General features: G+C 43.4%; 1 protein-coding gene across 1 annotated transcript in view; it reads right to left on the bottom strand.

The window, feature by feature from the left end:
• ITFG1 (integrin alpha FG-GAP repeat containing 1) overlaps positions 1 to 18,641 on the bottom strand; it is a 121,444-nt gene that overhangs the window by 22,342 nt on the left and 80,461 nt on the right. Inside the window, exons 13-14 of the mRNA XM_082232921.1 lie at positions 12,907 to 12,950; positions 9,605 to 9,683 (exon numbers count right to left, since the gene is read on the bottom strand). Of these exons, the coding sequence (XP_082089047.1) occupies positions 9,605 to 9,683; positions 12,907 to 12,950 (123 nt within the window). The remainder of the gene's footprint in view (positions 1 to 9,604; positions 9,684 to 12,906; positions 12,951 to 18,641) is intronic.

The following is an 18,641-nucleotide window of genomic DNA, read 5'->3' as shown; positions in this document are numbered from 1 at the left end:
AAATATAGTTTAGGAAACTATATTTATAATACAGTTTCCTAAACTATATAATATAGTTTAATATTATTATTATAGTATAATATAATAATAATAATAATAATAATAATAATAATAATAATAATCTTTTTCAGGTTTCGTTGTTGGTCCCCTGCTATTCAAGTACAAATGGGAGAATTCTAGCAATAGAGGAGAATGACAGATGCTTATAGAAGCTGCTCATTGTAGTCTTCTGTAATCTGAATTAAGCAGCACAGTCCTTGGGGCGGTGGAATTTTATTCGACAGCAATTCGTTCTGCAAAGTGCTTTGAATGCGGTGATAGCACAGTATAGGCCGGAGGTCTAAAAGCTTGAATGGCAGCCCTGACGCCACAATAACACTGTGAAGGTGCCAGAGGGCTCGTTTGTTGTTCTGCCTGTTGTTGTTTAAACTAGCAGAGTTATGTTTACTTTGGAATTTGTACCGGATGATGGTATGCCTTCCTTGCTCACGGGAGCATCTGAATGAATCTCAGTTCTGCAAATAATTGATTTCCCTCAAATATTTAGTTTGACACTTAGGAAGTCTTTCCCAAACTGCAAGAAGCTCTGTTTAAAAGCTGAAACCCTGCCTAATCCCCCTTCACTTCAGAAAATAAATCAAGTTTCAGCTGGGTGATTGATACTTGAATGTGATAATTTCTAGCCAAACAGAACCAAAACAAAAGTGAGCGTTGATCTTCAGAGAGAGGGCTTAAACTACAAAAACTTAAAAAAGGAAACTGTCTGCAGTATAATGCACAGGGGTTCTATCTGAATAAGACATACTCAGAGTAAGGTAAAGGGACCCCTGACCATTGGGTCCAGTCGTGACCGACTCTGGGGTTGCGGCGCTCATCTCGCTTTATTGGCCGAGGCAGCCGGCGTACAGCTTCCAGGTCATGTGGCCAGCATGACTAAGCCGCTTCTGGCAAACCACAGCAGCACACGGAAACGCCGTTTACCTTCCCGCCGGAGCGGTACCTATTTATCTACTTGCACTTTGATGTGCTTTTGAACTGCTAGGTTGGCAGAAGCAGGGACCAAGCAACGGGAGCTCACCCCGTCACGGGGATTCAAACCGCCGACCTTCTGATCAGCAAGTCCTAGGCTCTGTGGTTTAACCCACAGCGCCACCTGCGGCCCTTCATACTCAGAGTAGACCTATTTAAATCAAGGGACTCTAACTTAAGTCCATTGATTCTGAAGAGTCTGCTCAGTGGGACTTAATTGGATACAAGCCACCAGCATACCTATGTCCTGTGTTTAAATTAGAAAAAAAAAATCATTCTTAGCATAACAAAACGCACAATGCATTGGGAATGAAGGAAAAACCCTAGTTCATTTGCTACCAATTCACCAGGCAGCCTCAGGACAGCCCACCTTTTATGAGCCTCAGCTTCACACCTACAAAACAGGGATGAAAATATAGACATGCCTCGCAGGGCTGTTGAAAGGATTACGGGAACAACATATGCGAAACACTTTGAACACCCTGAATGCTAGATATAAATGTCAGGAATGATTTTAATTATAATTTATTAATGTATAGCTTGGGGTAAGATGATGAACTAATTTCATATCTGTGTTTGTTTCGAAACAAAATTTCCTTTCCTTGTAAGCCATAGGAAAGAAATAGTCTATTACCCTAGGTTTTATTGCTCAGTGCTTAGTAAATGCTAGGCGCTAATAAGTTAATCATCATCTGTTTGATGGCAAGGTTGAAGAGCGACACCGAAGCCTGACACTCAAGAAGCTGCCTATAATATTGCTTGCAAACAACGGGCCATTAATATTTAAAAACTAATCTCACAAATTCATCAATATTTATACATCATAAGGCTTTAATTCTGGGCTGAGCTCTATTGCAACTTGAAGTTATCACTCCTCCACCTACATACCTTTGCAATTCACACACTATTAACTCCCCCAGCTCCTGAGAAGATCTGCTTCACAAAGCATAAGAATTTTAGATACTAGAAGATACTGCAGTGGGGTCAAGCCAACTATGACCGTAAGCCAATGGTAGTGAATCTATGGCATGCGTGCCAGAGAGGGCACTCAGAGCCCTCTCTGTGGGCACCCACGCAGTCGCCAAAGCAGGAACGTTGCTGGGTGTTTGCAAAGTGGGTGGCTTCTCCCCCCCCATGCCGTTATGGGTGGGAAACGCTCCGTAGAGTGCGCTCTGCCCGCAGCAGCGTTGGGTGAAGTTGTGCACCCGCCAACCAGCTGGCATGGAAGGAGGGGATGGGAGCGTGGAAGCAACGGGTCTATGGGCGAGAGAGTGAGAGAGAGAGTGCACACACGAAGGGACTAGGCCAGGGCTCAGCAAACGTTTTCAGCAGGGGGCCGGTCCACTGTCCCTCAGACCTAGTGGGGGGCCGGACTATATTTTGAAGATGAAAAACCGAACGAATTCCTATGCCCCACAAATAACCCAGAGATGCATTTTAAATAAAAGCACACATTCTACTCATGTATAAACACGCTGATTCCCAGACCGTCCACGGGCTGGATTGAGAAGGTGATTGGGCCGGATCCGGCCCCCGGGCCTTAGTTTGCCTACCCATGGACTAGGTGGATGGTGCTCTCCGGCTCCTCTGGGCTCCTGAAAGACAGAAGCAGGAGATTCCCTGCGTCGCTAGGGCATGTGATTGGTGGCTGTGTCAAGTGCTGTTTTCGACTAGGTGCCGTTGTGGTGGAGACAATTGGTGTAAGTCTGTGATGGTGTTTATGGAACCCTCCCTCCAAAAAAGCTCAACAACTCAGAACAATTCCCTTCCCCCCAGAAGCTCTTAGTGGCTCTTAGTACCAGCCCTCCAGTGCACCTTCTGGAAGAAGTGTATTTCCAAGGTTTGACGGCTCATAATACTACTTTTTTGGGACTAATACCAGTGCTTTTTTTCTGCGAGGACACAGGGGGATGCAAACCCCTAAACATTTTGTGAATTTAACGGGAGAAGAAATTCACTGTATTTAATTTCCCCAATTAGAATTGTATTTATTTCCCCCGATGGTGATTTTCTTGAGTCAAAATGAGAGTATCCCTAAACATTTTTAATAGAAAAAAGCACTGAGTTATACCCTAAAATTATATATCAATGGAAAGGGTTAAATTTTCCCTAATGTATGAGTAGTTTTTTTCTAAACTAAAACCTCAGTATTCAGGTTAAATTGCCGTGTTGGCACTTTGCGATAAATAAGTGGGTTTTGGGTTGCAGTTTGGGCACTTGGTCTCTAAAAGGTTTGCTACCACTGCCCTAAGCCATCAAGAGCACAGGGTTCATCTGGTTGGGCTGGACTCCATCTCTCATCAGCATCGCCCGGCATGGCCAATGGTTAGGGATGATGGGAGCCGTAGTTCAACAATGGCTACAGGTTCTCAGGATGGGACAAGCAGTTCCTCTGGTTCCTTCTGCTGACCACAGTAATATATCTACAAATATTTATCTAGGCAGCCATCACAGCGACATCAGAATAATACTAAGCGGCACTAGCTTTTCTAAAGGTGGCTGTGACTATAAACAGTCATATGCCTGAAATGGTTTGTTTTTTCTTTTTTCTTCTATCTCTTTTTCTTCTTTTTTTCCTTTTGCTTTCCTTGTTCATTTGTATTTGGAAAAATGCAATAAAAAAATTTAAAAAATAAATAAATAAGCAGTCATATGCCATGGGGCTAATTTTCGAATTCCTGTGCTACTGGGATTCCTGGTTGGAGGAAGGAATTAGGTAGCTCAAACATCTATCAGCACACAACTTAACAAGTCCACCATTATCCCCAACTACTGTCTTTTGCTGTCGGACAAGGAAAATTGTGTTACCTTCCTTATTTCTCTATTTGTGTTGGCAACCAGGAAATTAGGAGTCAAATTTGTGGCTCAGCTCTGAGTATCTTTTATCTTTGTTATGGCTTATAGCCAAACAAATAAAACTGTTACTATTCTATTCTGTAAAATAATCCTGAAAGGACTCCACAGCTGCACCTTTCAAGTCTAACAAGACATGATTTTTTTAATGGAAAGGACAGAAAATTTTGAAGGTAATTATACATTACTATGTAAAAGAGGGTTGCAAAAGATTGACCTCCTGCAATCTTTAAAAAACAAAGTTAATTATACTACGAACTGCACATTGGAAAATTTAGGGTACACAATATTAATTGTTTCTCTTTTATAACGTACAAAACTACAAGGCTTTCTATTTAGGCCCTGATTTGAAAAATGTCGCTTTTTTGCACCTTGTGCTTCACATCTCTATAGGAACTGATCTCCTAGAGGATGGGATTTCTTGGTGTCTTTGGTGAAGTGCCCAAGGAGGTTAACAGCATTAAAAATGAGTTTGAGATGAATGTCTGCACAGCGTAGGTTGACGGATATTGAGAAGGCATAACTCAGCTACAGCAAAAAGTTCACTTTTTCCCCTAGGCTATGCTGTACGGAAGATGTTGGTCACAGATTGAGTCTTTAATATGTTTAACATATAGAACACAAACATCATTTTATTGCCAAACATACAACAAAAAAATGCTATGCCCAGACATACCGTATTTTTCGCCCCATAGGACGCTCCGTCCCATAGGACGCACCTAGTTTTTTTTGGGGGGAAATAGAGGGGGGAAAATTCCCTTTATTTCCCCCCCAAAAGCAGGTCGGGGAAACAGAACCAGGTCGAGGAACAGCGGGATGGCAGCGCTGCGCCTCCCTGCTGTCCCCCGAGCTTGTGGGGCTGGCCGATGTCTGCCCCGCGCGAGGGGCGCTCTGCATCAGGGTGCCCCCCCCTGCGGGGCCGGCAGGCTGCTACCCGCAGCGTGGGGAGCCTTGCCGGGAACTCCGGCAAGGCTCCCCACACTGCGGATGTCTGCCTGGCGAGGGGGGCGCTCTGCTTCAGGGCGCCCCGCCCGCCGGGCGGCAGGCTGCTATCCACAGCGTGGGGAGCATTGCCGGGAAGTCCGGCAAGGCTCCCCACGCTGCGGATGTCTGCCTGGCGAGGGGGGCGCTCTGCTTCAGGGCGCCTCGCCCACCGGGCGGAGGGCTGCTATCCGCAGCGTGGGGAGCCTTGCCGGGAAGTCCGGCAAGGCTCCCCACGCTGCGGATGTCTGCCGGCGAGGGGGCGCTCTGCTTCAGGGCACCCCGCCCGCTGGGCGGCAGGCTGCTATCCGCAGCCTAGACATCCCTGCCGGACCTCCCGTAGGGCTGCCTAGGCTGCGGATGTGTTCCTGAAGCCTGGAGAGCGAGAGGGGTCAGTGCGCACCGACCCCTCTCGCTCTCCAAGCTTCAGCAAAAGCCTGCATTCGCCCCATAGGACGCACCCAGATTTCCCCTTCATTTTTGGAGGGGAAAAAGTGCGTCCTATAGGGCGAAAAATACGGTACATTTTGCAAGCAAGTTGGTAGCATTTCTTTCCTGAAATGACAGACCATCATACAAGAAAACTATTATACCAGAACCCTTTTCGTCGAGCCCTTTTTCACAAAGAAATATTTTTTGTTATCTACGGCTACAATTTTTGGTTCAAATGAAAGTTCATCGTTCATGAACATTTCATGTTAGCGAGCAGCATTCTGCCTGGAAAAGACCTCAATAATAACTTTCACAGACCTCTTCTCCTCCAAGTTAATATAGTTGCCAAACCAGCTCCTAACAATTATTGCTTAAGGATAACGACTTTCCTTGCACTGACTGCAGGCTAGCTGCAGTGCTGGACTAACACCCCACATTACTTTATTGGCATCTAGGTCACTAGCTTCTCTTTCTTGAGAATTCACTACATTACACATGGTACCTGGAATTATATATATATCTGACATATTTGTATCATGTATTAAAAGGCCTCGGATGATTTGAAGCTACATAGTGCCTTGCTAGTGTTATTTGCTAAATGCAATTAGACCCGCTCCAAAACAAATAATTCCTTATTTTAAGAGTTTCTTTGTGGAAGGGCTCCTTTGACCCTCAGGTCAGAGTTAAGAACTGCTCAGGCAGCTTTGAATTAAGTTGTTTCTGAACCACCTGTGATTTGGGAAAGAGCCTAGTAAAATTTAACTGTTAACAGGTTAACTGTTAAGGAGTGTTTTAAATACCTAGAATTCTCAGTACATGCTCCAAACCAGCAGTGATGAACCTTTGACTTGTGAGTCTAATTAGGCCCAGCAGTTAGGCCCACGTGGCTGTTTCCTTCTAAGGCAGCCCCACCTCTGACATCATATACAATAGTGTTTTCCAAACTTTTCATGTTGGCGACACGCTTTTTAGACATGCATCGTTTCGCGACACAGTAATTCAGTTTTACTAGCAAATCGAACGTTAAACTAACCCCTTTCCAGCCCTGGGAGGAGTGTGGGGAGTGACACACAGATTGAAAATCTCTTATATACAACATCAGGTGTATCGTAGATAAAGATATGACTGCAAGAGAACAATTGGAAGCCTGAAAATATGATCCTGATTGCTCTTTGGCAAGTGGTGCTTGTGTTTATTGTTCCTAAAATTTGGTGCTAAATGCAATCCCTGCTGGGATTGGTCCCAAGTGGAGTTTGGGAAAGTGGAGAAGGAAGTCAGTATTCATCAGCGGTGACTTCAAGTCCTATGTGGACTGGCTGGGAATTTCCTTTGCAGTGCACAAGCCACATCACAAAGAAAAAAGTGGGCCACATTGATGACATGAGACTGACAGGTGACCAAAGTGACCTCCTGCGAGTGGGTGAGTGAAGGATCTGTCTAGCCAGGCTTAAAAGGTTCCTCACCTCTGCTGCAATCATTAGTTAAACATTCATATTCTGCTCTGACGAATTAAGTGTCAACTACTTTCAAAACAGACAGAATATAGATTAGAACCTGGGTTTCTGCTAACACTGAGGAAGCAGGGGATATATTTATAAGATGTATGGATTTTTAAACTACCAAGATGGCAACATTTTACCGTTTTCACTATGGAAAGAAATGATGTATGATTCATCACCTCACCCATACTAACACTCGCTGTCTGGGGTTTGATCCATTTGAATAAACCATGCTTCTTTGCCATCTAAGCTGTGCTGGAGTCATCGTATCTCTTATCATGAGGCTTGAGCCCTTTAGCAGCCAGCCACAAGCCTTCCCTTCTAGATGTGACAGTGCCATTTCAGACGGCACTGACCCCAGAAGGCAGCAGCTGTGAATGGTCATTAGCTGTTGGTATTTCAGAAGCACAAACGGCTCGTACTTGTGATTTCATACTGAAATCCTGTAGGAAATTGGAGTGAGAGAGATTCTGCATGACCCCTGGGCAAAATCCACAAGTCACATGTCTGATGGCATGTCACAAGCTGCACAGGCTTTTGAAATAACTGGAACTAATGAACATCCAAATTGGATCCATGTAAAAAGGCTGGGTCCTCAAAAGATCCCTGTTATTGATCATTGTGGCCTGCCCTACTTACTCTATGTATGGCAGTCTGATGGAAGTTTAGACAAGCTTGGCTCCCAGGGAGCTGAATTCTCTGCTGGTACAACCTCCAGGCTGGTTTTCTACCTCTCCCTCTGTCCTCCTATCAGAGGGACAGGTTTTCCTTACCATCTGTGTGCTAAAAATGTTTTCATTTATTAAAAGCCAACATGGTTATAAAACCACCCAGACTGACAGTTTTCATGCAGAGATCCGGTCTGCTGCCAGTTCTGAATAGCTAAAATATGACCACCCTGTCTGTATATGAGATGCTTATTATAATCTGCTTAATTATATGGGTACCTGCAGCCAGCTGTTCCACAACCCTGTGTGCGTTTACAAGGCATCAGCTCCCTTGAAATATTAAGGATTGCAAGCCTGAGATTGCACCGACCCCATTATCATTCATGACCAGCAGAGTGAAAAAGTAAACAGAAAAAGAAGTCATGACTGCATAAACAGACCCAATGAGTGCAATTAAGAGTAAATAAAGGTCATGATACATCCATTCAAAGCTGCATTAACTGTGCACATCCTTGCCCTAATAAAGAGGTTAACAACCTAGCTTTTTTTTTTAATATAGAGAAAAACATCATCCATTCTCCCATTCCTAAAAAAAGGGCACATAACTTTTCTGATGAGAAAAGGGGACCCATTTGCCTAAAGTCACAACTCTTGGAGAATACAATTATAGCACAGTCATGTATATTCATGGGTCATCATTACCTTTGACTCTTAGTAAAGAAGTGGGCTCCTATCAGCAAATTAACTATCAAGGGGACTCAAGTCTGAAACAAGCAGGCAGAGCTGTGTAAAAGACAGGACAGGGCCTTTAAACAACAACAAACTCCCTAGGATAACAAATGTAGATAAAAATTGAAAATGATTTAGAAATTGATAGTGTTAACCCCGGGGTAACATCTTTCGAAGTAATTTGCTAAAAACATGCCCAAAGCTATTGATGTTAGATTGTTACATTTCTATCTCTTCCATCATTCAATGATCTCCCTTGACAACAACCATCACAATAACTCTGCTAGGCAGTCAAAGCTGTTTTCTTCTACACCCAGGACCATTTTTCTAGCCATGGCGGCTCTCCAAACAAAAACTCACAACTCTGGGAGACACTTCAATGTGTTTCCACACCAACACTCTAGACTGATTAGCTCACATCCAACAGTCTAGCTAGCTACAAGTGTGTGTGTCTGTGGGGCAGGGGGCAGGATAACAGCAAGTATGACATTTTATTTTTTACTCTCTTTTTTTCTATAGAAATTTGGCTACTATTTGTTCCTTACACTGGCAACAACAAAAGCACAGCACCCACAACAGAAAAACTGAAAGATGCCCATTTGTTATAAATCCATTTTTTGTCACTGTTTTCTCGTTTAACAATTCAGGTTCTTAAAATATGTTTGATGAATACGATGCTGATGGGACAAAACTTAAGAGAGGTACAAATTGTGGGTAACTAAGTTAACTGAACTTGAGCCCACTGAAATTAGTGAGACACACTTAAGTTCTGACTTGCGTGCCCCACTTATTTCAATGGAATCTAAGTTCAAGTATCTTAGTCTTGATCCATAATGGGTCTTAAACAGAGATTATTTCGTTATTTTGTTCCTTTGCTTCTGCTGTCTAGTATCTGAACCACTATTTTAAGAATGCCAGCTCTCTCAAGAATGCATCAAATTTGCATAGACAGGATATCCTGTCCATATTCCCTTGCTTGCAGAGCCAGCAGCCCCTCACCTCTTTTTGAGCACCCTCCCTTGTGGAGTGTTCCCTCAGCCTCCTCCCTCTCCCCTCTGGCCAAAGATGAACGTGAGGTAAATAGTCACACAAGCCTTTGGGAGGTAGACATGCGAGAGGGCATCAGAGGCGGAAAGGAAGGAGAGGGACAGAGGCCAGTGTTGCCCTTGGCACCCCTGACTCTCATTCAAGGCACCCCAGGGTGCTATGGCACACTGGTCGAAAACCACTGGTTTATGGGATTATCATTGCCTGCCATGCTCTTGTGTTTACATGGAGGGCTTGGTGAATCCAGGCAACTGCCACTTTCTTCAACTGGTTCCCTTTCTCTGAAGACATCCCCCCACAACCAATGCTGGTGTGCCCCACATTGGGAAACTCACACTGAAAGCAGTCAACAGAAAGAAGTCTTACCTGAACCATTTTTCAAGTATCCATTGGCATCCACTGTGGTATACATAATGTAAGGTCCAGGCTGATTCACACCGAAGGGCTGGAATGAAAGATAATGACTTGGATTATTTCCCCTTTTCTTTTCAAAGCTTAAAAATCAGCAAAGGAAAAAAAAAAACACCCCACCATGAAATGACTGCAGACTCATTTTGATGTGCGCAATATTGGGAACTCTACAATGATTTATTGTTGATATTCTGAGACTAGAATACAATTTTGTTTTCATGTGGCAAATAACCACGAGGGGTGCCTACCCTTCCCTACCAAACTAACAATACGGCTGTCAATTTGCTCCTGTACGTGCTCTTCTGAATGTACTGTGATTGCAAAGAGAAGACAGCAGTTCCAAAGCAACCCAGCACTAACCTAGTCATTGTGTTCTGACGTCAATTTGAACGAGCATAACAGCATTTAAAGTTGCAAGTCCAATCTGGTGTGGGAGAAGGAATGTTCGGAGTTCTTTTTAGCCAATGATGCAGAAAACAGCAAATGTTTCCAGGGAAGATACTTATTCTCATCAGCTAATGCAAGTCTAAAAGATGAGTGACTGCAGGCTGACAGTTGATAAGAAGAGCAGATGCCAGGAAAAGGGCTTATGCAAGTTGAAAAACACAATGGTTGTGCAACCATTTCCCAGGCTTTTTATTAGTGGGCCTCTCTCTTTTAGCACTGGAAGGGGTACCATGGAGTCCGCTTTTGCCTTATTCAAGTCTGCCACTCCATTCGTCTCCTGAGCATCACTTTGGTTACACAATTTCACCTTGTTGTGACTTGCTCAATCATGTTCTGCTCAAACTTCTCCTACATATCTTTTAAATGTGTCCATTTCTCCTTTCTGTCTGTTTTATCTTCTTTCACCTTTTTGGTCTTCTCAGTCTTTCTACCTGGTCACCACCTATCTTATTTCTGAGTCCAGAATTTCAATCACTGTCATCTACCGGGACATATTTTTCATAGCTACCCCTTGCCAGTGATATACTCTCTAACTCAGATGTAGGGAACCTGTGGCCCCTTCAGTTGCTGCTGGGCTGCCACCATCCCTGACCATTGGCTATGCAAGGTGGGAATAATGGGGCCTGGAATCTAGTAGCATCTGGAGGGCCACAGTTTTCCCACCCCAGCACTGCCTGATAACATCTGCTTTGCTCCATCCACAACCATCCTTAAATACTTCTCTTGGCTCAGGCCTTCCTTCCCATGATTTGCTTCATTTACCTCTTCCCTTTCCTACCTCCTTTCTTTATATAGATACAGTGGTACCTCTGGTTTGGTACTTAATCCATTCCGGAGGTCCGTTCTTAACCTGAAACTGTTCTTAACCTGAAGCACCACTTTAGCTAATGGGGCCTCCTGCTGCTGCCGTGCCGCCAGAGCACGAATTCTGTTCTCATCCTGAAGCAAAGTTCTTAACCCGAGGTACTATTTCTGGGTTAGCGGAGTCTGTAACCTGAAGCATATGTAACCTGAAGCGTATGTAACCTGAGGTACCACTGTAATGTATTTTCTTTAAACTGTAAACCTGTGGGCAAGAAGTTGCCTATATTAAGATGCCAAATCTGTCCTTGGTGTTTAACAATATGCGGTATCAGATGCTATCTGTCTGTGGGTCTGATATTTTAGTTCCCCAGGTGGAACTTTGCAGTCTGCATATCGCCAGGCAGTATACACCAATTTATTGAATATCAATACAGCTTTAATGCTCCAAATGATCTGTTTACAGGGTGAGCATTTCTAGGGCTTGCCGTCCCACCTCCCCCAACCCAAGAGCTTTGTAGGCATGGGGATTCTGGTGCATTTATCGTATTCACTTAAGGCAGTGTTGCTTGGTACTATAAATAAATTATTCTGAAGTCAAAATCATTATGAACTTCACATATGCCTCCTAGGGAGATTAATACAAACGTGGATACAAGTCAGAAGGACAAAGCATATGGGAAAGAGAACATTGCTCATTCCCCCCCGCCCCAAGTGTCAAGATTCGGTACCTTTGGGAAGGGAGAATAAAGAACAAGGCAAACCGTTCAAGAAGATTTGGATCCTCAAACAAAGTCCAAAGGAGATAAGTGAGAGGCAAATGTTTCAACTACAGCGTGCCTTGGGGAACCCAGCTGTCAAGCGAGTCAATCTGAAAGGAGCGCTCACAAATTGGGCCTTGCTGACATGCCTTTCAAAATTATTGCTTTAAAATTTTTGCTCAAGGCTTATTATTCAGAGGCTTCATTGCACACGATAGAACATGGTCAATGAAAAAGGCAGAGCAAACTTTGCAAAGTTTCATGCTGGATAACCAGCGCTGTGATTTAGCAAACACTTTTACATGTGCACAGGTGCTCAATGGAGCCTGCATGTGCACTGGGGCTTTCTCTCCATCTCCCATGGCGGAAAAGGCAGCCCACTCACTGCCCACCTTGCACTGTGGGCTGCTTTTAAAATCTGGGTGCCTGTTAAGTGTCATTGTGTGACAAAGTGAGTAGGGGGGGAAATAGGATGCTGAAGGGGAGCGGGGAGTTCAGAATGCATAAGGAAACAAAGGACCAAGAAAGCAAAGCATAACTTTACGAAAACCAAGCCTTATGAGGAAAGGTTGAGGGAGCTGGGTATGTTTAGCCTGGAGAAGAGAAGACTTAGAGGCGGTATGATAGCCTTCTTCAAATATCTGAAGGGCTGTCATATGGAAGATGGAGCAATCTTGTTTTCTGCTGCTCCAAAGGGCAGGACCTAAACCAATGGATTCAAATGACAAGAAAGGAGACTCCAACTAAAGATTAGGAAGAGCTTTCTGAGGGTGGGAGCTGTCTGACAGTTAATGGACTACTTTGAAAGTTGGTGGACTCTCATTTGTTGAGAGTTATTACAGAGGTTGGGTGGCTTTATTGGTCAGGGATTTTTTAGCTGTGATTCCTAAATTGCTAGGGTTGGACTAGATGACCCTCATGGTCCCTTCTAACTATCATTCTATTAACATTTTGGAGCCTTGCTTCTAATCTCTTGGCAGAAGTCTTGAAGCCCTCCTTCACTTTTTCCATATGGGCAAGATCTTGCAGACTGCCTGGGGAAGGGAGATAGTGGACTTTGAACTCTACATACAACTGAATTAAAAGTTCAGCCTCTCTCATCCAGGAAGAAGCGTACTGGGTTATCATAATAGCACTTAGCATGCAAGATATGGGGGTAAAACTATCCTCCCCTATCTCTGTCTATTGCCTTTTAGATTAAGGACACCAAATCATTTCAATAACAATAACCTTTAGCAGCATACTTACCGTTATCTTTCGCGGACAGTCATTGGAACAAAGACCGCTGAGCACTGTGGATAAACAATGGGGAGGAGTCCAATGGTTATCTATGCTGTTAACAGGCTTGTTCTATACACATCTCCCTGCAATCTTATAATTGTCACTGCTTCATGCTCAATTTGCACATCCAAGTCAAGTTGCCTTTTCTTTATAAAGGCTCCTAAAAATTTTAATTACTGTTGTTTATCTCACAGTAATGTTTTTTTAAAAAACATTATTGATTTGTCCAAATTATGCTGCTTCACATAATGAAGGCATTAATTAGGTAATCACTGTTCTATCACACCTATTTCTTGTCTGGGTGACGTGATGCCAAATATAGACTCAATATTCATGTAAGAACGAAAACAAATTAAAATGCATGCTAAAAATAGAGGTTCCTCAGGCTTATTTTTCTTCAACTCTTGATTCAATATTCCATTTATTGTTTCTCATCATTTAGCCAGCCTTCCACCAAACAGCTCAAAGAGTGACATACAAGGAAATCTCCTGTTTTATTTTCACAACCATCCTGCAAGGCTGTGGGTTGTAAAAAAGGCGATTCATTAATTTAAGAGAACTACCATCAATTCTTGGATAGGTCAAGGATTTATTTTAACTTCATTCTTATCTTAAATAAGAAGTATATTTGCTCATGTTTAATGTTACATTAACAGCCATTTTATATGTATTATTTGCAATGGTCTATGAGCACGAACAAATAATATTCTACATTATCCTTACAACCACTCTGCAAAGCAGAGTAGGCTGAGAGATAGACGGAGACAGAGACACACAGTCACTATTCCAAGGTCATCCACTGAGCTTTGTGCCTAAGTGAAAATTTGAACCCAGGTTTCTTCTGATCAAAGCCCCACAACCTGCAATACAGCAATATTATGTTAAAACACTGGAACACATCAGTGTTTTTGTACCACGCAGCAACATTTTATAAATGGGTTTGTGTGCTTCATCATTTGGAAGGAAACGCCCCAACTAAAAAGAAAAAACTGAGCAAACTTATGAAGAAACGAAGCAGCCTCTGTTTAAGAAGCCTATCTATGCATCCAGGAAGCAGGTCACGGTAGGCTGAGTAGAAAATGCTGCTGGAAAAATGCTTGGAAGATCTGGGTTAAATACTGGCTCTACCACAGACTGCCTCTCTGATTTAGCCTCACCACCTGTAATATGAAAAGATGTCCATTTACTTTTGAAGAGCACAGTGAAAGGATGAGCACGGCGCTGACTTGATCATATAGACCACAAAGCACTTAAAAATAAAGCTTTATAAAAGCGTATTTGTCTCTTGCTTCCAAGCTTGTAATAGACACAACCTTAGGTCTCATCTGCAATAGAAGAGTGCCATTTTATCACTCCTAAACACAGATGTTAAAAAATTCTATCAGTTTGGGGGCGGGGAGGAGCAGAGAGGTAATGAATGCCTGAGAAAACAGCTTACTGGTCATGGAAAATGAAGAAAGGGCTTGTTGTCAGCAGGCTACCAACTCACATCTCTTTCACTTTTTCCTTCCTTCCCTGCCCCTTAATACCTCCAAGAACATCTGCTCCTGAAAGCACTTCATCCTTCTGCCAAGATTTAAAGCTAGTTCAACCATGTAGCACGCTGTGATTAAGCAGCCAATTCCTTAATAACTTAGTGCCAAAGCTGGGCATTTCTAGGGAAAAAAAGTTTGCCCTCTACAAAACTGCTCTTTTAAAAGTAATTGGTGGGTTTGCAATTTTAGTTGCAAAAATACCCACAAAAAACCATGAATGCCGCTTCAGAGGGAAACAATGGAAAACAGAAATGGAAACCAGCAAGTGCATACACCATTATTCTGGACTTTTTATAATTTCCAACTTTGCACAGCATCTTAAATAGGATATTTAGGTCACATTTTTTTTTTGCTCAGCAGGTACCCAGAAGAAGAGAAAGCTGTATTTAGCTGAACAATTTCATTACATACTCTGCAGAATTAAGCAATCTTGCATACATAGAACCATGTGAATTCTTTTGCTTTCCCTGTTAAGTGATGTAAGCTAAAGTGATGGCAAAATGGGCTCTTGTGAATGAGGCAATGAGCTCTCACCATTGTATGCACTGATAAAGTTGAGCAGGTGCTTAGCCTGGATGGGAGACTTCTGGGGGCTCCATGTAAGCCATGCAGCAGCATATAAATGAAGAGCCCAGGACTGATTTAGCTATTTAGTTATTTAACCCATTTGTGTATCACTTGTCACACAATTTAATTCTGGGGCGTGTTTTTTTTAAACAAAAAACAAAACAAAACGCAGTATACAAAACAATGCAATAAAAATAAGCTAGCAAAGAAAAGAAGGGAGTGAAATGCTAATAAATTCAAATGCCTAGGTCAGGCATGTCTAACTCCCAAGAGACTGCGATCTACTCCCAGTATAAAAAACTGGCAGTGATCTACCCATTGCCATTGGAGGGAGGAGTGTGTGTGTGTGTGTGTGTGAGTGTGAGTGAGTGGTGGATTGCCCAGAGTTGTTGAGTTTTTTATAGGAGGGAAGTGCCCAGAGGAGTTGAGCTTTTTGGGGGGGAGGATTGCACAGAGTTTTTAAGCTCCCCCCCCAACTTTTTGTACATGATAAGGATCCCGTGATCTACCAGAATCAGCTGGGGATCTACCGGTAGATCGCGATCTACTGGTTGGACATCCCAGGCCTAGGTGAATAAGGTAGTATTTAAAAGGTAAAGGGACCCCTGATCATTAGGTCCAGTCGTGGCTGACTCTGGGGTTGCGGCGCTCATCTCGCTTTATTGGCCGAGGCAGCCGGCGTACAGCTTCCAGGTCATGTGGCCAGCATGACTAAGCCGCTTCTGGCGAACCAGAGCAGCACACGGAAACGCCGTTTACCTTCCCGCCGGAGCAGTACCTATTTATCTACTTGCACTTTGACATGCTTTCAAACTGCTAGGTTGGCAGAAGCAGGGACCGAGCAATGGGAGCTCACCCCGTCGTGGGCATTCGAATCACCGACCTTCTGATCGGCAAGTCCTAGGCTCTGTGGTTTAACCCACAGCGCCACCCACGTCTCTAAGGTAGTTTTTACCTAGCACCTAAAAAAGCAATGTTGGTGCCAGGCAGGTCTAATGGGAGATCGCATTCTATAATTGGGGTGCTGCTGCTGAAAAAGCCCTCAGCCCTTAGATTGTCACTCGCCTCACTTCTGATAGTGAAGGTACACAAAGACAGGAATCAACACAGTAGTCAACATAGTGCTTTGCAGACCTTGTTGGATTCCAGCTTCCATCAGTCCCAGCCAGGGGTCAGGAATGATGGCAACTGAAGTCCAACAACATTTGGAGGACACCACATTGGCTACCCTGACCGGAGAGCATGGGCAGGTGGATAGCATGCACTCCTGTAGGTACCCCAGTTCCAATCTGTTTAGGACTTAAAAGCATTAGAACATTTGTTGGGTTTGGAAGTAGAGAGGAAGCCACTAAAACTCTTAAAAGACCACCAAGATATCATCGGAACGAGCTGTTCCCATTCAAATTTCAGCAGTTGTATTCTACACTAGCGTGCAATTTCTGAACAGTCTTCAAAGGCAGCTCCATGTAAAACACACTGCGGTCATCTAACTGGGAGGCTACCAATGCATAGGTAACTGTGGCCTGGGTCCCTTTATCTAGAAGGGGTCGAGGCTGGCAACCCAGCTGTACTTGGCAAATGGCACCCTGGGCAATTGAATCTACTTGACAAGCTGGATCTAAGAGAAAGTGTGTGAGTAATATATAGGGAACACTTTCCCCCATATGAACCGACCCATCTTCTTTGCCTCAGGTGGTGGTATACACTCAAAATGCATCCCTGATTTCATCTGCAAAAAACTGAAGGGTAAACTTCTGAAATGTCCCAATGTTTTTTGTTTAATAAAATGTTCCTAATGCTTTGGGCTTATCATTTGCTTAAAAATGTTAACTTTATTTCAGTTTAACCTTTAAGTAGCCTAAACGCACCATGAATTATGTTCTCCAGAGGCTGAGGATCAATAGTCCTCATCAGAGTGCCTGGTGATCCAGAGTGTGCCTCTTATTTTATTGAACCAGCTGTGTACTGGAATCACTGCTGCCTACGTACTCTGAAGCAGCAAGCGGTAGATTGTATTGAAATTAATTCTCCGTAGCCCAGATTAAAAGCAACCCAACTCCTGGGCTTTGGACAAAAGCTGCTGAAAGCAGTATTTTACTTTCGTTTACCTTGCATATTTTCCCTTTCTGATTAAAAAGTTTCTGGTGCTCATTAAAAAAAAAAAGACCCTCTAAACTTTTGGCATAGCTCAATACCTTTTAAAATGCAGAATGAAATGAGATGAGAGTGTGTGCGCGTGCACACACACACATACAAATGTAATGAAGGCTAAATGGCCTCATTTTTACATACAGCCTGAACACTTGCAAGAGAGCTGGTTTATGCTGCTGTGAACACTTCTAATCCCAAATTTTGAAAACAGAGTGGTCTTCATTAATATAGGCATTTTGTTTCCTCTCCCTCCCTCTTGTGCAAGGCTGACTGTGAACCAGTAGCTTCAGGGTTTAAAACCAAATCCTTGAGTCACATATTATTATTATTATTATTATTATTATTATTATTATTATTATTATTATTATTAATACCCCGCCCATCTGGCTGGGTTTCCCCAGCCACTCTGGGCGGCTTCCAACAAAACACTAAAATACAATAACTTAAGAATTATTACTCAGAAGTATAGATTACAGAGATCTCAAATAAGCCGTGCAGACTGATAAAAGAAACAAAGGGACAGGTTCACAGCACAATGCAAAGCCACGGCCAGTTTTTTAACAAATTGTGGGTTTTTAAACAAACCGTGGATTACAAAGCTTGGTCATTTAACTGGTTTATTTGAAACCACCATCTTTGGTTTATATGTGGCAAGAAGCCATGATTTTGTGGAAAGGGAAACTAAAGTTTGTTGAAGTCCTCCTCCACAAGGCTCGTCCACCAAGCACACTCTGTGCTCAGCTAGTCCTCATCTGCCTGCCTCCCTCCCTTCTTACAAGTCTGGTGGGGGAAGTTGGCTGCCAGCTTCCTCCTCCTCTTCCTTAGCCTAAGTGTTGTCTTTTATAGAACTCAACAGGGAGCAGGATGCAGGTAGAACAAGAATTTGTTGGCTCCGCCTAATATGGACTCTGCCTGTCCTGGGCTCTGGCTCCACCCACTATCAGCCTCCTTGCCTTCCACCTTAACAGTTCCAATGAACATCAGCCTTCACTGTTCTCCTCCCAGAAGGGCAGGAAGAGGCAAGGGGAGACCGAAAATCCAAGGCTTGCGGAGGTTCCTTCCTGCTCAAGTACAAATCAAGTCCAATAACATTTAAGGGGCAAGAGCAAGCATAATGAAGGAGCCTTCTTAACCATGCTTAGGAGATCGGGAGGGTGTAGCAGGCTTCCCCGACCTGGTGTCTTCCAGATGCTTTGGACTACAACTCCCATCAACCCCAGGCTTTGTTGGCTGGGGATGATGGGAGCTGTAGTTCAAAAATATTTGGACAGCTGCACGTTCGGAAAGACTGGCTGATGGGATCACTAACCTCAATCCCCCCTTCTCCCCTTAATCACAATGAATAAGGATCACCCTTTAACCAGTGCTGAAATGCAGGACGATGTGGTGTTTTATTGCATGCAAAGTATATCACCTTGATACATTACATTGGTTGGTGGTATACAAACT

The sequence above is a fragment of the Podarcis vaucheri genome, assembly GCF_965113315.1.
Source record: "Podarcis vaucheri genome assembly, chromosome: 7".
NCBI classification, from domain to species: Eukaryota; Metazoa; Chordata; class Lepidosauria; order Squamata; family Lacertidae; genus Podarcis; species Podarcis vaucheri.
Note: the sequence above shows the minus strand (reverse complement) of the source record. Positions and strands in the feature narration are given on the sequence as shown.